At 48.2% G+C, this 22,607-nt stretch overlaps 1 protein-coding gene across 3 annotated transcripts in view; it reads left to right on the top strand.

Moving 5' to 3' along the window:
- SLC12A7 (solute carrier family 12 member 7) overlaps positions 1–22,607 on the top strand; it is a 485,337-nt gene that overhangs the window by 28,211 nt on the left and 434,519 nt on the right. For all 3 annotated transcript variants that reach the window (XM_029589924.1, XM_029589923.1, XM_029589925.1), the window contains exon 3: positions 4,913–5,035. In XM_029589924.1, the coding sequence (XP_029445784.1) occupies positions 4,913–5,035 (123 nt within the window). The remainder of the gene's footprint in view (positions 1–4,912; positions 5,036–22,607) is intronic.

The following is a 22,607-nucleotide window of genomic DNA, read 5'->3' as shown; positions in this document are numbered from 1 at the left end:
CTGAGGATTTTTTGGATCTTATCAAGGTGCCCAAGGTGGATTCAGCGGTGTCGGCAGTGACCAAGAGGACGACCATTCTGGTCACGGGTGGAAGAGCCCTGCGGGATACGCAGGACCGTAAACTAGAAACCTTCCTCAAGAGGGTCTTCGAAGTCTCCGCCCTAGGTATGCGGGCCGTGATGTGCAGTTCGCTCGCGCAAAGGGCCAGCTTACTCTGGGTACAGCAGCTTTTCACCTCTCAGGAGTTGCCCCCTGAAGAGGCCGCCCAGGCGGACCGTCTGGAATCTGTCATAGCATACGGGGCGGACGCCTTGTATGATCTCTTTCGCGTAATGGCGCGGTCCATGGTTTCGGTTGTAGTAGCCCGACGGCTCTTGTGGCTTCGCAACTGGGCGGCGGATGCTTCCTCCAAGTCGAGCCTTGGCTCCCTCCCCTTTCGGGGGAAGTTTTTATTTGGAGAGGACCTGGATCAGATCATCAAGTCACTGGGGGAAAATTCGGTGCATCGGCTGCCGGAGGATAGACAGCGTTCCTTCAGGTCATTTTCTTCCGGTAGAACCAGGGCCAGGGTACAGCGACGTTATAGGTCTTACCGGCAGTCCGGTTCCCGGATACAGCCGACAAGATCCCAGCCTTGGTCTCGTTCCTTTCGTGGGCGGAGGCCCGCGAGAGAGGGTCCAGGGCAGGGAAATCCGCCCACAAAGTCATCCCAATGATGCCAAAGGAGCCCACTTCTCACCTCCCCGGATCGGGGGCCACCTCTTGGACTTCTACGAGGAGTGGGCACTTATCTCCACGGACCAGTGGGTGCTGGACACCATAAGAGACAGTTACGCCTTTGGAGTTTGTCCGCCCCCCCGAGGGACCGGTTCATCTTCTCCCCCTGCGGTTCGAATCTCAAGAGGATAGCGGTTCAACAAACATTAGACTGACTGCAGGAAATAGGGGCCATCGTTCCCGTCCCCTTCGACGAGGTGGGCTTGGGCCACTATTCCATTTACTTCATTGTTCCCAAAAAGGACGGTTCCTTTCGGCCCATCCTGGACTTGAAGGAGGTAAACAAGGCCCTCAGGGTCAGCCGGTTCCGCATGGAGACTCTTCGATCAGTGATTGCCGCAGTGCACAAGGGAGAATTCCTCGCTTCACTAGATCTCTCGGAAGCATACTTGCACATTCCCATCCTGCCGGCTCACCAGCGGTATCTTCGCTTCAAGATTCTCGGTCAACACTTTCAGTTCAAGGCGCTTCCCTTCGGTTTGGCGACCGCACCTCGGACCTTCACAAAGATCATGGTAGTGGTGGCGGCAGCCCTCCGCAAGGAGGGTATCCTAGTACATCCGTACCTAGACGACTGGCTGATTCGAGCAAAGTCCTTCTCACATGGTCAGACCTTAGTGGCCAGAGTAGTACAATTCCTACGCTTTCTGGGCTGGGTGGTGAACCTTCCAAAGAGTTCCCTTGTGCCCTCGCAACACCTGGATTTCTTAGGAGCGAGCTTCGATACCCGGCGGGGTATGGTGTTCCTGCGCCAGGACAAGGCGCAAGCCCTGAGGGAGCACGTGTCTCAGTTTTCGGCTTTGGAAGAACCAACCGCCTGGAATTATCTGCAGCTCCTGGGAGTAATGGCCTCCACCATCGACATGGTACCCTGGGCGTTTGCACACCTGCGTCCACTGCAAGCGTCCCTGCTATCCCGTTGGAAACCAGTCTCCCAGGAGTATCAGGTGATCCTGCCGCTTCCACCATTAGCCAGGAAAAGCCTGGATTGGTGGCTTGTCCCCTCGCATCTGGCTCGGGGAGTCTCGCTCAAGGTTCCCAATTGGGTGGTGGTGACCACTGATGCCAGCCTCGCGGGATGGGGCGCCGTCTGCGAAAGAAGCGCCACGCAGGGGACTTGGACGCCAGAGGAGGCAAAGTGGCCGATCAATCGCCTGGAAACGAGAGCTGTGCGTTTCGCTCTTCAGCGTTTTCTTCCCCTGGTGCGACACAGAGAGGTGAGGATCCTCTCGGACAACGCCACCACCGTGGCCTACATCAATCGTCAGGGGGGGACAAGAAGCAAGCATGTCTCCCTCGAGTCAACTCCCCTGATGGAGTGGGCGGAGAGCAATCTCGTCCGGATTGCGGCCTCTCACATCGCCGGGGTGGACAACATTCAGGCGGACTTCCTGAGTCGTCAACAGCTAGACCCCGGCGAGTGGGCTCTCTCCGACGAGGCAATGCATCTCATCGTCCGTCGTTGGGGGACTCCACGCCTCGATCTCATGGCGACCTTTCTCAACGCCAAGGCTCCACGCTTCTTCAGCCGCAGAAGAGAGCGCGGCGCGGAGGGGGTGGATGCCCTCGCCCTTCCGTGGCCGTCGGATCAACTGCTCTATGTGTTTCCTCCTTGACCTCTGGTCGGCAAGGTTCTCCGCAGGTTGGAACATCATCGAGGGACTGTAATTCTCGTAGCCCCGGAATGGCCCCGTCGGCCATGGTTCGCAGATCTACTTCAGATGACGATGGACGGCCCACTTCGCCTGTCCCATTTTCCTCATCTTCTGCGTCAGGGGCCGGTATTTTTCGAGCAGGCAGAACTCTTCTGTCTTGCGGCCTGGCTTTTGAATGGCGCCGTCTCCGCCACAGAGGCTACCCGGAGACAGTGATCTCAACGATGCTTCGTTCCCGCAAGCCTTCGACCTCCGTAGCTTACGTTCAAGTTTGGAAGGTCTTCGAAGCCTGGTGCTCCGACCGCGGGGTCCAAACCATGGAGGCGACTGTCCCGCTGATCCTTCATTTCCTACAGGATGGTCTGGATAAGGGTCTCGCCTATAATTCGCTCCGGGTTCAGGTGGCGGCCTTGAATGTCTTGGTACAGAAGGACTGCTCTCTACCCCTTCAGCCGGATATCGCACGTTTTGTGAAGGGTGCCAAACACCTACGGCCACTGGTCAGGGATCCTTTCCCTTCTTGGAGCCTCAACTTGGTGCTGCGAACGCTATCGGGCCCTCCTTTTGAACCCCTGAGGGGGTCCTCCCTCAAGGACCTGACCCTCAAGACGGTTTTCCTGGTAGCCATCTCTTCTGCTCGCCGGATCTCAGAGCTCCAAGCCTTGTCCTGCCGGGACCCTTATCTGCGTTTCTCCGACTCCGGGGTTTCCCTTCGTACGGTGCCATCCTTCCTACCAAAGGTGGTCTCTGCCTTCCACGTCAATCAAACTGTGGAGCTTCCAGCGTTCGCTCCAGAGGAACCCCGATCTCTCCGGCTCCTGGACGTCAAGAGTGTGCTGCTCCGTTACCTGGAGGTTACCAATGACTTCCAGGTATCCGATCATTTGTTTGTCCTCTGGTCAGGACCGAGGAGAGGTTCTCAGGCATCCAAGACGACTATTGCGCGCTGGATAAAGGACGCCATCTCATCGGCTTACATTGTGGCGGGGCGGGTGCCGCCTCGCAGCGTGTCGGCTCATTCCACGCGATCCCAAGCGGCGTCCTGGGCGGAATCTCGCTCCGTTTCCTCCCAGGAAATGTGCCGTGCGGCGACGTGGAAGTCGTTGCACACTTTTTCCAGACATTACAGACTACACCTGGCGCCTCAGTACATGGGTTCTTTTGGCGATCAAGTTCTCCGAGCAGGTCTGTCAGGACCCCACCCGGTTTAGGGAAGCTTGGGTACATCCCACTGTCTGGACTGATCCAGGTATGTACAGGGAAAAGAAAATTATTCCTTACCTGCTAATTTTCGTTCTTGTAGTACCATGGATCAGTCCAGACGCCCGCCACTAGGGGTTTCATTAGGTCCTGCTCGGATTCTTCCAGGTAACTTTCATTCTGTTTGTCTCTGATTATTGTTACTGTTCACAGCTCCTCACAAGTTGACTGTTGGTGGTCCCGTTGACCGTTTGTTTACTTATATCTTTCTCTGTTCCTTTTTGGGGACGGATCTGGATCCAAAATGTTGTGTTTTGCTTTTGGGCTTTGCTATGCGTAATACTGAGCTCCAGCAGAGGGTGCACTACTCTATATGCTGACGCTCTCAAACTCTGTTCTGACTCCATCTGCTGGTCAGGGGATATAACCCACTGTCTGGACTGATTCATGGTACTACAGGAACGAAAATTAGCAGGTAAGGAATAATTTTCTTATATTGCCTTTAAATTTTTCAGTACAGGTTTATGAGTAAGCACTATGCCACCCTGTTGCGGGTAGCATTCTACCTGTTATTTCCTCCCCCTATTTTTTCTTTTTTTCTGCTGTTGTGTACAAACCTTTAGTTAGGGAATGTCATTTGTAGTGTATCAGGTATTCTCTGAAAATAATTCACACAAAGCCTCCCACTTTGCCTTCTGGAATTGAGCTCATTAGCTTAATTATAGAGGTGAAGCATGTTTTCTGATCACAGTTGTGGCAGAATTGCTTCACATGCTCAGAAAAGATCTAGGGGTTTTCTAGAATGTTCCGAAAATCTCATTCCGGTCACCTTCATCAGGATGATTCACCCATATATATACAGGGCATCTGTTATAGGTAAGCAGCTTTTTCTTTTTCATAAGGACATTCAGATAGTTTCATAGAACCTACCAACCTTCCTTTGATGGATTATCATACAGTTCTTTTTAGACTCAATTGAAAAGTAATTGACAAAAAACAGATGGTAGCAGTTAGGTACAGTTCTAAGTTCTAGTAATTTCAGCTTGGGAAGTTCTTTGGGCTAGCATATGACTCTTGAATATGAATACATAAGTGAAAGAATAATAAGTAAGTAACATCTTTTATTAAGACAAAAATACAGTTGATATTTGTGATAACTAGTAAAATGAGTATTTTATTATAGGGGTGCAAAAGTTCTTATATTGAAGAACAGAATGTACACTGATAACTAAAAACAGCATAACTGCCATTGTAAATTATTTTTTTAATTGTCCCAACAGGAAGAAATGGATAGTAATCCTATGGTATCATCACTCCTCAATAAACTAGCAAACTACACCAATCTCCCTCAGGGAGTAAAAGAACATGAAGAGGATGACGATAGTAAAAGAAAAGAACGAAAGGTAAATGTCATTCAAACAAGAAAGAAACATGAGCTTAAAAAATACAAAATAGATATGAGGTGTTGTGGAATGGGGTTGCTATTTAGTCAGTCACAATTAAGGCATCTCTCCCTATTGTTTTCTTAAAAGTAGAAGAGGACAGAATGAGAAGAGCCATATTTTTTTAAACATATTTTTTTTTCAGTTGAATTGTTTTTTGTTTTTTTTTGCCAAAGAATTATCTGCTTCTGGACAAGAGGACTGTGATATAAGACAAAGTTCATTTCCATGTTTTGTCAAGGCACCAAGTGGTTCTATGTTGATACTGAAGTCACAGCTCCATGACTTGACTTTGGCACTATTTGCATCGAGGGTAGTCTGCCAGCAGCTTGCTAGCCTTTGGTCTCAAAGTTAAAACAGGCTTTGCTTGTACCCTCTGAGGGAGATATGCCCCCTCACTTCTGAACCAGCTGTCATATCTGAATCAGAGTCTGAAAAGTCCTGAGATTTGTCTTATGGACCTGGTACTTTTGACTGTGAATAGGAGCAATCTCCATAATAGCCATTTGCTGTAGAGGAAAGTTAAAACCATTCCTTTTGAGTTGGAGGTGGGAGGTGAGTTGAAAGCATCTCATTTTTTACTTTCTAAGGTATCTCATTGTCTTTAGGTTTGATGGTATTGCCCTGCTAGCAACTGCTTTGGAATGTACAGAAAAGGATATGGGGGAACTCCATTCTCTGTACTTAATATAGGAAAGAAGGTAGACAATGTTCAAGAGGGCTCTGCCTTCAGCAAGGCCTAACTAGCATGAATAGCTTTGAAACTGCTTTGCCAGTCTCCTAGTCTTACAAGGTCCTTCTATTGTTCCTTGCAATCCTCTGCCATTTTAAGAACTTTGAATAATTTTGTGTTATCTGCAAATTTAATCACCTCCATTGTCATTTTCTTTTTCCAGATCATTTATGAATATGTTTAACAACAAGGTCCCAGCACTGATATCTGTGGTACTCCACTAATGATCTTTCTCCATTTAGAAAACTGACCATTTGGTCCTATTCTCTGTTGTGTTTGCGGCATTGTGGACCATTGGTCGCAATGGAGATGACTCCGCCCATGGGGAGGGGCCCATGGGGAACCACTGCGATAGGCTGGCTGCCGCAGAAAGGGAGACAGTAAAAACAAGTCTTTATTGAACAGCAGGTGGTGGATAACCTCCAAGAAGTCGAGGAAAGCCCTCTGTCCAAAGGAGCTGGGACAATCCAGAGAATTGGATACTCACTCGGAGCTGGCGGTGAGAGCTGAGTTGGTACTTCCACGTCACACGCCCTACACAGCCGAGGCTGGCTGGTTGTGGACCATGCTGGTAGGCGCGCCCTTCATAGCCAGTCTGGCTGGTCGCGGACCACGATTAGTGGTTCCCTTCTCAGTAAATATAAGGAGGAGAGATGCCAATGTTGAGGTCCCTCTGAGGAGATGAAGAAGACGAAGACTTGGAATGATGAAACTCTTGAAGACTTGGAATGATGAAGACTCTTGAAGAGATGATGAGGATGAAGACTTGGAATGATGAAGACCTTTGAAGAGATAAGGGTGATGAGTGAATCGGTATTTCAACTTCACGCGCCCTACTCAGCTGATGCTGGCTGGTGGTGGACAATGCAGGTTGATGCGCCCTACTCAGACAGTTAGGGCTGGTCATGGACCACGTTCAGTGGTTCCCTACCCAGAAACAGGAAACAGCTAAGCATGTACTGCTGTAATTAGATGGTGAAGCAGGAAGGTAAGGTACTGATCCACTAAGTGCCAATACTTTCAATAGGCTCAGAAGTGTGGTCTCACCCAGATGTTCACGATAGGCAGGAGCCCACAGTGTGGGTAACGCTGTGGCTGGTGGGTGGAGTTGGAGTGTCGGTTTGTAGAGGTACTCAGAGTGAAGGTGACTTCCTGATGGTAGAATGATGGGACCAAGGTCCGTGGTGCAGGATATGAAGAAGATAGGCCCTTGAGAATCGTGTACCCAATGGTCCAATATCCTGAAAATAAATAAGAGAAAAAGACCCCTGAGGAGTGGTTGTCTAGGTTAGTGAGGACCCCAAAGGGAAGTTGGAAGCAAGAGACCCCCGAGGAGCGGGTGTCTAGAGCTTCTGCTGGAGTGATGCCCTTAACTAACGAAGAATGTGTCTAAGCTAGCAGCTTAGAGCAGGCAGAGTAGCGAAGCGACGTCTTTGCTAACTCAAATTGGTAGTATACAGGAAGGGGTTTAAATAGCTCTTCCTTGGTCACGTCATCAGTAGGACGGTTCGGGGTTTCCCGCCCTGGGCCCTTTAAAAGTATAGGAAAGGCGCGGCTCCGCGCCTAAGGAGGTGGACTGCAGGACCCTGGAGAGCGGCGTCCCTGCCGCTGACGATGCAGATGCCCAGCAGGCCTCGATGTGACGGCGGCTTTCTGCCACGAACAAGGAGCCAGGGACGGCCTCAGCCGCCCAGAAATATCCACGACAGCCTCCAGGCTGGGACGCGGAGCCTCGAAACGGCCTCCTGGCCGAAGAAGAGGAGAGGGGCGGCGGCTCCTGCTGCAGAGAAGGCCCCGACGTCAGTGAAGGCCTCTGGCCGTGAACACGGCAGGGGAAAGGAGGTAAGAGACCTCCCGCGGTTCTACCCGCGGGAGGGATCGTAACATTCTCTTTCTGTCCTTATTTAACCATTTACAATAGAATATTGCCTCCTATCCCACGACTTGGTAATTTCCTGAGGAGTCTCTAATCTGGGACTTTGTCAAATGCTTTCTGAAAAACCAAATACACTATATGAATCGGCTTACCATATATCTACATGTTTGTTTATACTTTCCAAAAATTGTAAAAGATTGGAAAGACCAGATTTTCCCTTGCTAAAATCTTGTTGAATCCTCTTCGTTAAACTATGTATATATAGCCAGTGATTTTTTTTTAAATTTATCAATTTTTTCAAATTACATAAATCAAGAGCTTCTTGATATATATATATATCATATGGTTTAAACTGAAAAAACATTTTTCTAAATTACACACATTTTATAAGAGAATAAACTCTAAACCATAATTTCCAGTCCTCAAATAGAAAGGGTTTACCTTTATCACTTGAAGGTTATCTAACATTAACAATATATTTTAAGAAATAATATACAAACCTAACAGAGGAATTTACTATTGTGTATAGAGAACATATCCGAAATTCTCTAGGAGATGGTTATAACCAAACTTTCGTCCTTATTTCTATCTGTAATTAATTTTGTCAGTTGTGAAGGTTGATAGAAGCAGTACCTAACATTTTGATAAACTATACAACATCTACACGGAGATTTTAATTTAAATAAGGCTCCTATCTGCAACAATTTGGATCTCATCAAAAGAAATTGCTTTCTTCTTGATTGTGTTTCTTTTGTTACAGCTGGGAAAATCCTTACATTTAATTGATAGAATTTTTCTTTAATATTTCTGAAGTGCAACTTTAATACCCAATCTCTGTCTGTGTTTAACAAAAAGGAAATAAGCAAGGAAGCCGGTTGTACCTCCCCAAGACTACGATTCTAAAAATTCAGTTACATTCAAAGGGGAAATCTCTTGGAAAACCTGATCCTTTGTCTCCTTCTTCCAAGAAGGAAGATAATAAATTTGATTCAATGAGGGTAAAGCCTGCTGTGGAATTTTTAAAAACTCCAGCGCAAACCTTTTCCACATTTCCTTTGCTGAAAAATCCGGTATCCTAGGAAAACTTACCAATTGTATATTTTTATTTCAGAACCGGTTTTCTAAATTTTCCATCTTCCTTGTAATAAACTGATTTTCTTTTATCAACATTGTATTCTGCTCCATCAAGGAAGTCCCTGGGCATTGCTGCCCTCATGCAGGAGCGGGCACAGGGCAAGCTGCTATATGCACTCAGCTAACCAAGGGATTGGTTAGCTGAGTGCTTCCTTCCATCCTGTTGGTAAAGTTAAAAAAAAAACAAACCCCAAAAAACCTGGGTTGTCTGTTTTTTCCTTCAGCACAAGTCTTCGTGGATGGCTCTGAGCCTCCCAGGGGGTTGTCAGGTCCCGAGGGGACCATCCCCCCTGGTTGTCAGGCAGCTGTGGCTTAGGGTCGAGGACCCTATAGGTAAGAACCGGCCCAGCAGGGGTGATACCGAGGAGCCCGGCTCACTCACCCCAACCAGGCCGCTTCAGAACTTGCCGAGGGACAGCATTGTTTTAAAAAAAAAAAAAAAAAAAAAAAAAAAAAAAAAAAAGGTAAGCTGGGCCTTCGCGCTTTGCGGCGGTGCGCCGACGACGTTGTTTTTTTCTCCGCTTCGGGGCCGGGCTTTTCCGCCGGATTTTTTTGTTTTTATTTTGCGTTTCTGAAGGGAGCAGCGTGAGTCGGCCCGCAATGCCACGTGGTGCGGCCTGTGCGGCCTGTGGCTCTCCAGGGATGGGCTCTGCTCGGCCTGCATCCCTGGCGACGTGAGACCTTCGGGAGCCGCGCGGAGGGCGCTTGTGAAGCGGGGAGTGCTGGCTGTTGTGGGGGGGCCGTCTTCCGGTTCTCCCTCCCGTGCAGTACAACCCAGCGCGGCAAGGACCGCCATTTTGGCGCCGGGCCCGGGATCGCTTCCGATCGTGGTGGGGGCAGAAATTCGCCACCCCCCCCTTTCTCCCCAGTGATCCCCTCCGCGTCCGACTGTACCTACAGGACCCTCGGGGAACGGAGCAGGGGACGTTCCTGATTCGGATTCGGACGTCTCCTGCTCCTCTTTTTCATTTGATTTTATCTTGGCCATGCACAGGGCCTTTAAGGCCCGCAAACGGCCCGCAGCACCGTCTGGTGGTTCTGAGGGGCCACATTCAGGGAATAGGGACCATCCTAAACGGGGGGCCCCGACCGCTGAGTCGAGGGCGAAGCGGCCCCTGAGGACCATGCCCCACAGGAGGTCCCAGATACCTTGGAAGATTCTTCAGACCAGGAAGACTCGGAGGGTCCGTCTCCACCCTCGAGGGGGATAGAGGGAGACTGGAATCCGTCGTCTGGGGCTAAAAGACAGAGTCAGATGTCCGAGGGCGACGACCCCAGGGGCATCCGTCTATTCCGTAGGGACGAACTGGCGCCCCTCCTTCCCGCCATACTGGAGGAGTCGGGGATCTCCACTCCTCCAGAGGAGGCTCCATGGATCCGGTGTTGTTGGGCCTGAGTGGCCCCCCTACGACCTTCCCCTTCCATGTTTCTGCTATGGATTTGCTGTATAGGGAGTGGGATACCCCGGACTTGGGGTTAAAGGTTTCAAAGGCGATGGACAAGCTTTACCCATTGCCGGAGGACGCCTTGGAGGTCCTGCGGGACCCTAAGGTGGACGCTGTCGTGTCAGTGGTCATGAAGCGCACTACCATCCCGGTCACGGGCACCATGGCCTTGAGGGATCTCCAGGATCAGAAGTTGGCGATACAATTGAAGATCTTTGAGGTTTCGGCCCTAGGGGCCTGGGCAGCAATATGCAGTAATTTTGCACTTTTTGCCGGATTGCGCTGGGCCCAACAGCTTCTGGCCAATGAGGGCCTGTCGGAAGAGGAAGCTTGACAGGCCGGACGCCTGGAGGCAGCCGTGGCCTACAGTGTGGACGCCCTGTATGATCTGTTACGAACTTCTGCTCGCTCCATGGTCTCGGTGGTCTCCGCAAGGCGGCTTCTGTGGTTACGGAACTGGGCAGACGGTGCGTCCAAGTCCAAGCTGGGCTCCTTGCCGTTCAAGGGTAAGCTGCTGTTCGGAAAGGAGTTGGATGATATGATTCAGCAACTGGGGGAGAATAAGGGCTATCGTCTTCCGGAAGACAGGTCACGTTCCAGGTACTCCTTCTCCTCTAGGTCTCTGTTCAGGGGAATTGGATTATTTTTCCCTATATGCATCACCTGCACTTATCCACATTAAATTTCATCTGCCATTTGGATGCCCAATTTTCCAGTCTCACAAGGTCTTCCTGCAATTTATCACAATCTGCTTGTGATTTAACTACTCTGAACAATTTTGTGTCATCTGCAAATTTGATTATCTCACTCGTCGTATTTCTTTCCAGATCATTTATAAATATATTGAACAGTAAGGGTCCCAATACAGATCCCTGAGGCACTCCACTGTCCACTCCCTTCCACTGAGAAAATTACCCATTTAATCCTACTCTCTGTTTCCTGTCTTTTAGCCAGTTTGCAATCCACGAAAGGACATCGCCACCTATCCCATGGTTGGGTGGTGAACAGCGCGAAGAGTCATCTCATTCCCTCTCGGTCTCTGGAGTTTTTGGGAACGCTGTTCGATACTTGCCAAGGGATGGTCTTCCTTTCGTCAGAGCGTCGCCGCAAACTGCAGGGACAGGTGAGGGCGTTGCTCCTGTTTGGGACTATCTGCAGCTGATAGGTTCCTTGGCATCAACGCTGGCCCTGGTACCCTGGTCTTTCGCGCACATGCGACCCTTGCAGTCCGCGTTGCTCTCATGTTGGAGTCCGGTTTCAGAACAATTTTATCTTCTGTTACCGTTGACAAAGCCGGCTCGTCTCAGTCTCGGGTGGTGGCTCTCCCTGTCCAACCTTCTCCGAGGAGTGTCCTTGGGGTCTCCAGAATGGATGGTGGTCACCACGGATGCGAGTCTCCGCGGCTGGGGAACGGTGTGTCTTCAGAAGTTGGTTCAGGGCAGATGGCCATCAGTCGAGGCGTGCTGGTCGATAAATTGTCTGGAGACCAGAGCGGTCCGTCTGGCCTTGCTGGCGTTTCGTTCTCTGGTTCTGGGACAGTCGGTCAGGATTCTCTCTGATAACGCGACAACGGTGGCCTACATCAACCGTCAAGGCGGAACCAGAAGTCAACCGGTGGCTCTCGAGGCTCGCCTTCTGTTCCAGTGGGTGGAGCAGCACCTGGCCACTATAGTGGCGTCCCACATAGCGGGGGTGGACAATACACACGCAGACTTCCTGAGCCATCATCATCTCGACCCCGGAGAGTGGGAATTGTCAGACAAGGCCTTCCAGCTCATCTGCGACAGATGGGGCACACCAGCCATGGATCTGATGGCGACGTTTCGGAACGCCAAGGCCCCAAGGTTTCTGGCCCGTCGAAGAGAAACGGGGGCAGAAGGGGTGGACGCCCTGGCATTACCGTGGCCCACCTCGGTCCTTCTGTATGTCTTTCCTCCTTGGCCCCTGATCGGCAGAGTTCTACGGCGCATAGACCATCCATCCGAGGTCATTCTGGTGGCGCCTGAATGGCCACAGCGACCTTGGTTTGCGGATCTCCTCAACCTTGCCATGGAGAGGCCGCTGCGATTCCCGAACCTCCCGGATCTTCTCCACCAGGGACCCGTGTGTTTCGATCAGGTAGATCGCTTTGTCTAGTGGCATGGCTTTTGAAAGGCGTCGTTTGAAGAGCAGAGGCTATTCCGATGCGGTGGTTTCTACTTTATTGAGAAGTCAACTTTTTTGGCGTACGTGCGCGTGTGGAAGGTCTTCGAATCGTGGTGTGTTGAGCGTTCAATTCATGCTACCAGAGCTTCAGTTTCAGCCATCTTAGCTTTTCTGCAGGACAGTTAGGCTAAAGGCCTATCCTGTGGTTCTCTGAAGGTGCAGGTAGCGGCTCTTGGTTGGTTTTGGGGGTCTATTGAAGGTAGGCCTCTGGTGACGCATCCTGATGTGAACCGATTTTTGAAGGGGGCGATCCGGTTGCGTCCTCCTTTGAAAGTGCCGTGCCCTTCCTGGAATTTGAATGTGGTGCTCAAGGCTATGTGTGCTCCCCCTTTCGAACCTCTAAAGCGGGCAACCCTTAAGGATCTTACTTTAAAGACAGTGTTCTTGGTGGCAATTTCATCTGGTAGATGAGTGTGAGAGCTTCAAGCGCTATCCTGTAGGGAACATTTCTTGCGGATCTCGGAAGCAGGGGTTATGCTACGCACAGTTCCTTCCTTTCTTCCAAAGGTGGTTTCTTTGTTCCACCTGAACCAGTCGGTGGAGCTCCCTTCCTTTGGGGATCTTTCGGAAGCAGATCCAGCGTCCAGGGAGTTGAAGAAGCTGGATGTCCGTAGATCTCTACTACGGTACTTGGAGGTGACCAATGATTTTCGGTTATCAGATCACCTTTTTGTGCTTTGTCAGGGCCCAAAGCGGGGTAATATGGCCTCCAAGACCACCATTTCTCGCTGGTTGAAGGAGGCCGTAGGTTCCTCATATTTACTCTGTGGAAAACGCTTTTCGCAGGGTCTCAAGGCTCATTTGACACGTTCCCAGGCGGCCCTGCAGATCTCCACAGGAGATCTGCAGGGCAGCAACTTGGAAATCCTTGCATACTTTTGCGCGTCATTATCATCTGGATGTTCAGGGCTCACGGGAAGGCAATTTCGGAGCAGGCGTTTTAAGAACGGGCCTCTCCGGATCCTATCCCAAGTAATCTCAGCTCTGGTACATCCCAGGAGTCTGGACTGATCCGGTACGTACAGGGAAAAGAAAATTAGATCTTACCTCCGATAATTTTCGTTCCTGTAGTACCAAGGATCAGTCCAGAGTCCCGCCCTCAAGATTTTCTCAGATTAGAGAGACTGCTGTGGTTGTTCATGTTGAGAATATTTGTTTTCCTTACACAGATCAGTTGATGCCTGTTTGGTTCTTTGGGGCAGGGCCCTCGTTGGGGTCAGTGAGCCTAGTTTTCTCCGGTTAATCTCCCGGGGGTCTTAGTTAGTGTTCAGTTCAGGATTTTTTTCTGCTTTGACATTTTGTTATACTGACAGGTTGTGGGTGGCATCCTGGTATATATGCGGAGCCTGACAAGTTTGGTTCTGTCTCCACCTGCTGGTGCGGAGGCAAAACCTAGGAGTCTGGACTGATCCTTGGTACTACAGGAACGAAAATTCTTGGAGGTAAGACCTAATTTTCTTTTTTTTCCTCAGGGAAGAAAATATTTTCAGTCACAAAATAATTGTCATCGGGTCTCCCTTCGACATAGTATCTGTGAGTACATTTTTGAATCATTTTTCGGTCGATTCCGGTCACCCTCACTAACGGTATCCGCCGGTCATCGACCATTACTTGGCCTTACTTTCTATCATGGCCTCCGGATTCAAGAAATGTCCAGATTGTAACTGGACTATGTCGATTACCGACCCCCACAATGTTTGTGTTTTGTGCCTGGGATCAGGCCACGATGTCCGTGCTTTTTCAACTTGTGCCCAGATGACACCAAAGGGCAGGTGTGCCCGATTGGACAAGATGGAGGAGTTGTTTAAGAAAACCCCATCGTCATCGTCGACATAGTCTCCAAGGAGAATATCTCCCTCGGTCGCAAAACATCGAGGGGAAAAGAGGACCGGTGACCGTCCGTCACAGACTCCATCGGTGTTCTCCATAGAGTCTTCCTCGGCATCGAAGGAACATCAGGAAAAAAGATGCCATCTACATCGTTCCACTGACCCATCGGATGGAGCGGCAAAGCCATCGACGTTGAAGGACATCGAGCCGATGCCCAAGCGAGTCCGGGTACTGGAACCAACACGCCCTACCATACCCGAGGAACTGAGGCACTCTTCACCGGGCTCGGTGTTAGAGACTGTGCCACCACGCTCAGTCGTGGAAGTGCCAGTAGCGCCAATCTTACCTTCCCCAGGGACAGTGGACCCAGTCCCAGTTTCTAGGGAAGAGGTGACTACCATGGTCCAGCAGGCCATCATCGAGGCTCTTCGAAACTTCCACCCTCCTTCCATGCCACCGGTACTACACCGACCCCGGCATCGACATCGGATCCGTCGATATTTCAGCCTTTGCTGAACAAAATCGATGCCTTGATCGCTTCTTCTCTGTTACATCTATCTACTTCTATCCCTGGTTCTCAGTATGAAACAGTTCTCCTTGCAAACACTCACCCATTATGAACAGTGTAACAAGAAAGTATGCAGTATATTTCCTCCACCGGCACCGATGCCGCCGATACCTCCTGTGCAACCATAGACTCCATCGATGCCGGCGCATCCACCGGTGACTCCTTTCATTCCGATCCCAGGTTCTTCGGAGGAATATGATAGGGACTCTGATTCTGTTCCAGGGCCATCGGGCCTTCACCATCATCAAATACCGGCAAAACCATCGATGCCAATAAAAGACTCTTCGATGCCAATGCGTCCCGGTCCATCGGGTTATACCCGGCATCGGTTCCCATCGATGCCATCGAGACCCATCGATTCTCCATCGATGCCTTCATTATCTCCTATGTTGCCAAAGCAGATTCCATCAAAATCTGCTTTTAAGACAAAACATCATCTTCAACCAGATGATCCTGAATCACCTTATCATCCTCAGTATACTCCCTGGAAGGATGTGGATACTGAAACATGCTCCAGGTTTCCAAAAGCCCCAACTGCCTCATCACTCTGTAGTTGTTGAATCGGCTCAGAAAAAAAGCCAGGAAACAGAAGCCACACACTTTTGTCCCACCAGGAAAAGAACAGAAGTTCTTAGATACCTTAGGAAGAAAGGTTTTTCAGGGATCCATGCTGGTATCTCGTATTGCGGCGTACCAGCTTTATATGACACAGTACCAAAGAAATTTGTGGAAGCAAGTTCAAGGTATTGCCGATGATCTCCCTCAGCAACAACTGGCTTTGAACACACTAATTGCAAAGGGGTTTGAATCTGGCAAACACGAGGTACGGGCAGCTTATGATTCTTTTGAAACATCTACTCGCCTATCAGCATCAGCAATTAATGCAAGGAGGTGGGCTTGGCTTAAGGCCTCGGACCTCAGACAAGAAGTCCAGGAAAGACTGGCAGATCTCCCTTGTACTGGAGAGAATCTCTTCGGAGAAAAGATTCAGGCTACCATCTCTCAGTTAAAAGATCACCACGAGACACTATGCCAACTCTCCAAACTACCATCGCATCAGCCATCCTCCCTAAAAAAAATCTACTAGAAGGGACACCAGGAGACCCTTCTATAGACCTAGAAGATTTTACCCACCTGCTTCTTCAGCACGTTCATACCGTCCACCTCAAAGGGAACGTACACGCCAACCAAAACAGCAAAAAACCCAACCACCATCACAAACTGGTCCAGCAGCGGGTTTTTGAAGTCGATCAAGAGAACAGAGGTCTTTCCATTAACCCTATGCCCCATTTACCAGTAGAAGGTCGACTCCATCATTTCAAACACCAGTGGAGTCTTACTACAAAGGACCAGTGGGTATTAGCCATACTAAATCGGGGATACCGTCTAAAGTTCAAAACAATACCCCCGCGGAGGGCGCAGAGAGAAAGAACGCTCCAACATACCTGCATGAACTGCCTGTGAGTAGCCGGGGTAAGAGACCCTGCCCGACGGTATCTCTCTCAGCTGCAGTGGATTTCGACGCCGTGACGTTGCAAGGGCGGACCCGGAGGCGGACCCGGAAGTGCCCCATTTAAGCGGGGCGCTTTGGAACTCAATCTGAGGGCGCAGAGAGAAAGAACGCTCCAACATACCTGCATGAACTGCCTGTGAGTAGCCGGGGTAAGAGACCCTGCCCGACGGTATCTCTCTCAGCTGCAGTGGATTTCGACGCCGTGACGTTGCAAGGGCGGACCCGGAGGCGGACCCGGATGTGCCCCATTTAAGCGGGGCGCTTTGGAACTCAATCCGAGGGCGCAGAGAGAAAGAACGCTCCAACATACCTGCATGAACTGCCTGTGAGTAGCCGGGGTAAGAGACCCTGCCCGACGGTATCTCTCTCAGCTGCAGTGGATTTCGACGCCGTGACGTTGCAAGGGCGGACCCGGAAGTGCCCCATTTAAACAGGGCACATGCGGCGCGTAGCAGAGCCGGCTCGTCGCTAAAGCCGCGCGCGCTCAAGGGGCGCGCGCTGTACCGGCTTAGCCCGGCTTCGCCCGGATTCGTCGGGGAGTCGGGAAGACATCTATGTTGGACATTTTCAAAGGTATTTTCAAATATTATGGACTGTAACTTATTACCATCCCTCTGCTTAAGATTCTGTTGTTTCGTTAGTGATTGGGTTTCATAAGCAGAGCATAACTACGTTATATCCTGTAATTGAATTGTTCATATAGAATTATGCCTCCTAAGCGTAAAGGGAAAGTGAGGATTTTTCCCCCACTTCCCTTACCATCACCAATACAACAGGAAATAAGTAGATTTATGCTCTCTCCTGCTATTAATGTAGAGAAGCCCAAGGACTCCGGTGTGCCACTCAACCAGGGAAGGTTGAGTGTGCCTGTGGATGAGACTTCTCTTAGCCCTAATATCGGCATACCACCTGCACAAAGACTGGGGGAGTTAAGTCCTGAGGGAGCTTCAGCCGAGGTTATCGGAGGTGAAGCACCTGTTACCAGGAGTGCAACTCCATCTATTGTAGGAATAGATTTGGAGTTAGCAACTCCTTTAGATGGGAATTTGCAACAACTATCCCAAGGTAATAATCCAGGACTACCCGCCCGTCCTGCAGTGGTAACACTTGAGACACTGTGGGAAATGATGGTGGGAATGTCAGCTAATATAAAGGTTTTAGAAAGGAAAGTAGATGCGTCAATGATCGGGAATCAACAAGATATGTTGCAAGTTCAGAAACAGATCAAGGAGTTAGTTGACAGGATAAAAGGACTAGAAGATTCTCATAAGAAAAATTTAGAATTTCAAGCAGCAGTTGTTAAAGACAGGGGAATAATTACTAGGAGACTGGAGACTCTAGAGAATAGTGCCAAAAAATATAATCTAAGATTCTTGAATTTTCCTAGAGTGATTGGGGAACTACCCTCAGTCACTCTGAAAAAATTTCTAAAGGATATACTTGGCATAATCTCTGGAGAAAATATTTCTATAGTAAATTGTTACTTCCTGCCAAAAAACAGAAATATTAATAATAGAGAGGAGTTGCCATTTCAAGGAGACCTCACCAACTTTCTTGAGACTAGTGCTCAGATAATTGACTGGGGAACCCTATTAGTAAATTTTTCCTTAATTAGTGATATAAATTTAATTATGAAAAGTTATTTTCAAAAATATCCAGTCAACTACATGGAAAAGTCAATAAAGATATTCCCTGACCTGGCATATTCTACCCAATTAAGAAGGAGAGCCTTTTTGGCTTATCGCCAAGAGGTGATTTCGTTAGGATATACCTTTACACTAAGATTTCCGTGTAAATGTATATTAAGAAAACAGAATGATATTTTTCTTTTTTTCATACCGGAACAATTAAAAGATTTTCTCGAACAGAGACAAGTTCCATCTTCATCCCCAGTCTCAAGTTAGTAAGATGATATGTGTTATAGTAGAACTTATGAGATACCCTATTACAATTTAATAAAAGTTTTTCTTTATAAATTCCCCATGGTTTCTATCTAACGCTTCAACAAGCTCTCAAGGTTGTTTGATACTAATGATTTTGAAGTTGCACTCAAGATTTAAATTGTTAATTAATGGAGAAAATGGAATTTCTTTTATAGTTGCAACTCAACTCATGTATTTCCAAATGCAATACTATTTTTTATGTTTGTATTTTGTTGAAAATGAGAAATAAAGAATTAAAAAAAAACAAAACAATACCCCCGCATTCTCCACCCATTCCACTTTGGACAAGCATGGTCATCACACCTCAGCTCCAAGTAGAACTCTCTTCTTTGCTGACTGCCTTGTTGAGACCATTTCCCCGGTCTCAACAAGGAAAGGGGTTCCATTCTCGCTATTTCCTAATTCCAAAGAAAACAGGCGGCCTTCGCCCTATCTTAGACCTCCGCAATCTCAACAAATTTCTTTACAAAGAAAAATTTCGGATGGTATCTCTGGGAACCATCCTTCCATTGCTTCAATGGGGAGACTGGCTCTGTTCTCTAGATCTTCAAGACGCTTATGCACACATACCAATTTCCACACAACATCGCAAGTATCTACGATTCGTAGTGGGAAGAAATCATTACCAGTATCGAGTACTACCATTCGGACTTGCCTCTGCTCCTCAAGTATTCACAAAATGTCTAGCAGTGATTGCCGCACATCTAAGAAAAAACAGCATTCATGTTTTTCCATACCTAGACGATTGGCTAATCAGAAGTCCATCCAGGCAGGGAGCTCTGTCTGCCTTAAAAAGCACAATAATACTATTATACTCCCTGGGATTTCTCATCAACTATCAAAAATCCCACATCGACCGGTCTCAACTCCTCACATTCATCGGAGCAGACCTCGACACCACAGTGGTGAAAGCTTTTCTTCCAAACGACCATGCCAATAATCTAGCACATTTGGCGAACTCTATAACCCAATACCAGTTTGCATCTGCCCATCAACTTCTAGTGCTCCTAGGACACATGGCCTCGACACTACATGTTACCCCTATGGCGAAATTAGTCATGAGAAGAACTCAATGGACTTTGAAATCTCAGTGGCTACAAGCTTTCCAACCACTGTCGTACACAGTTCAAATTACCCACCAGTTACGCCTATCGCTCCACTGGGTGGAATGGGTGATCAGCATTGAAAGCTGGTCACCCATTCCAACAGTCAACTCCGCAAGTCATCCTGACCACAGATGCCTCCAACTTGGGATGGGGAGCTCATGTCAACAACCCTCAAACACAAGAGACGTGGACTACACTCGAAGTGTCAAACTTCTTAGAACTTCAAGCGATGCGATATGCCCTTTATGCCTTCAAAGACTGTCTCTCAAACAAGACTGTGCTGATACAGACGGACAACACAGTAGCAATGTGGTACATAAACAAACAGGGAGGCATGGACTCTTATCTGCTCTGCCAGGAAGCGGTGCAGATTTGGGCTTGGGCTCTAGAGCACTCCATGCATCTCCGAGCAACTTATTTGGCAGGCATACAAAACGTCTAGCGGACGATCTCAGTCGACATTTCCATCCCCACGAATGGTCTCTGGATCCACGTGTAGCGAGCAAAATCTTTCAACTCTGGGGTCGCCCAACCATAGACCTCTTTGCGTCCAAACTGAACCACAAAGTGGAAAGGTTCTGCTCCCTCCACGGCCGTCGACAAGCATTCCCTAGGGACGCCTTTGCTCACCCCTGGAACACAGGACTTCTATATGCGTATCCTCCAATCACGCTCATAGCCAAAACTCTCGTGAAGCTACAACAGGACAGAGGAACAATGATCCTCATAGCCCCGTACTGGCCTCGACAAGTATGGTTTCCCGTACTACTTGATCTCTCGATCAGAGAACCAATTTGCCTGGGCACAGCGCCCACTCTCGTAACTCAGAATTAGGGCAAGTTGCGTCATCCCAACCTGACAGCTCTTGCCCTGACAGCTTGGATGTTGAAAGCTTAATTCTGCAACCACTTAATCTTTCAACACAAGTCACTAAAGTTCTCGTAGCTTCATGAAAGCCTTCCACACGTAAATATTACCACTTTAAGTGGACTAGATTTACCAAGTAGTGCACACAAAAAGGTCTTAACCCTTTCTCTTGCCCCACTCCTTCTTTGCTAGATTACCTATTCCACCTTTCAGATTCTGGTCTCCAGACATCCTCTGTAAGGGTGCACCTGCCATAGCGGCATACCACAAGGGAATAGGGGATGCGCCAATAACAGCGCAACCCCTAGTAAGTCGGTTTATGAGAGGCTTACTTCACCTTAAGCCTCCCATTCGACCACCTGTCACTGAATGGGACCTAAATATAGTACTAACGAGACTCATGAGGTCACTGTTCGAGCCTCTACATTCCTGTGATGAAACATTTCTTACATGGAAAGTATTTTTCTTAATAGCCATTACATCAGCTAAGAAGGTCAATGAGTTGCAAGCTCTCGTCACATACTCATCCTACACAAGGTTCCTGCATGACAGAGTAGTCCTTTGCACTCACCCCAAATTCCTACCAAAAGTAGTAACTGATTTTCACATCAATCAGTCAATAGTCTTGACTACTTTCTTTCCAAGACCTCACTCTCACCAGGGAGAGAGAGTCTTACACACCTTAGACTGTAAACGTGCATTAGCTTTTTACCTGAACCGCACGGCGGTCCATAGGAAATCCACCGAACTCTTTGTTTCTTTTGACAAAAATAAACCAGGAGTTGCGGTAGGAAAACACACTCTCTCCAACTGGCTAGCAGACTGTATCGAATTCTGTTATGAAAAAGCAAAACTTCCTCTCCAGGGACGAGTAAAAGCACACTCAGTAAGGGCTATGTCTACATCAGTAGCACACTTTCGTTCAGTGCCCATTCTTGACATATGTAAAGCTGCAACATGTAAAGCTTCACACCTTTGCAGCTCATTATTGTTTGGACAAAGAAGGATGACAAGATTCAGCCTTTGGACAATCTGTCTTAAAGAACTTATTTCCAGTATAAAACCAACTCCTTCTACATTCATCCTACTGTGATTTCAGGCTGCCTCATTTTTTCCAGCAGTACACCAGTTGTTGTGCTCATTGCACAAGTTATATGCTGTTGGTATAATATAAGAATGACTCAGCCTGTAGCTTGCTAATCACCCATATGTGAGGACTATCATCCTGCTTGTCCTGGGATAAAGCAAAATTGCTTACCTTGTAATAGGTGTTATCCCAGGACAGCAGGATGTAGTCCTCATAGAACCCACCCGCCACCCCGCGGAGTTGGGTCTGATATGTTTTATTTTATTTTTTTAGCTCATGCATACTGCTACAAATGAGACTGAAGGGAGACCCCTGTGGCTGAGAATATCATGGCATACTGGGCATGCTCAGTAGGCTCAGTATGCCAGCCAAAGGTTTCTAGAAACTTTTGACACTTTTTCCATACCAGGGCTCCATCTGATGATGTCACCCATATGTGAGGACTATATCCTGCTGTCCTGGGATAACACCTATTACAAGGTAAGTAATTTTGCTTTCTCCTGATGCCTCTTTAGAAATTCTTTTTGAAGGTTGTACTATCCTTATCCAACAACATATTAGGAATTTGGGAATTGCCATTGATGCTAATCTTTCAATGAAACCGCAAATTCAAGGCATTGGTTTGAGCTCCTTTTTAAATTTATGCATGCTAAGAGGCTGCGACCACTTTTGTTACCACATGATTGTCGTTCCATGCAACAAGCCCTAATCTCGTCTGTTCTTGATTATTGCAGCACCTTATACTTGGGACTACCAGCCAATTCGATCAGGGCATTACAAATCATGCAGAATGCAGCCGCCTGGCTGTTGACCAGTGCTGAGATATGGTACTGTATTACTCCCGTCTTCGCTTTCCTGCACTGGTTACTGGTCAAGTGGCACATTTAGTCCAAAGTCTTGACTTTGATACACTGGCTTCCCTTTGAGAATCATGTACCGTGGTTTAATGCTATCTTGTATATTTACTGTCCAACTTTTTTTATTTATTTATTTATTTATTTATTTATTTATTTGCTTTTATATACCGACATTCGTTGGGATACATCACATCGGTTCACATTATAACAGAGTAATAGTATGACAGGGGTCGTACTATTTATACATTGTAACATTTATACATTATGGGGTAGATTTTCAAAAAACGCGAATAGGCGTACTTTTGCTGGCGCATCAGGCGCAAGCAAAAGTACACTGGATTTTAGTAGATACGCACGGAGCCGCGCGTA

Source organism: Rhinatrema bivittatum, chromosome 2 (assembly GCF_901001135.1).
Source record: "Rhinatrema bivittatum chromosome 2, aRhiBiv1.1, whole genome shotgun sequence".
NCBI classification, from domain to species: Eukaryota; Metazoa; Chordata; class Amphibia; order Gymnophiona; family Rhinatrematidae; genus Rhinatrema; species Rhinatrema bivittatum.
The sequence above is the reverse complement of the archived record's forward strand: the minus strand, read 5'-3'. Positions and strand labels throughout refer to the sequence as shown.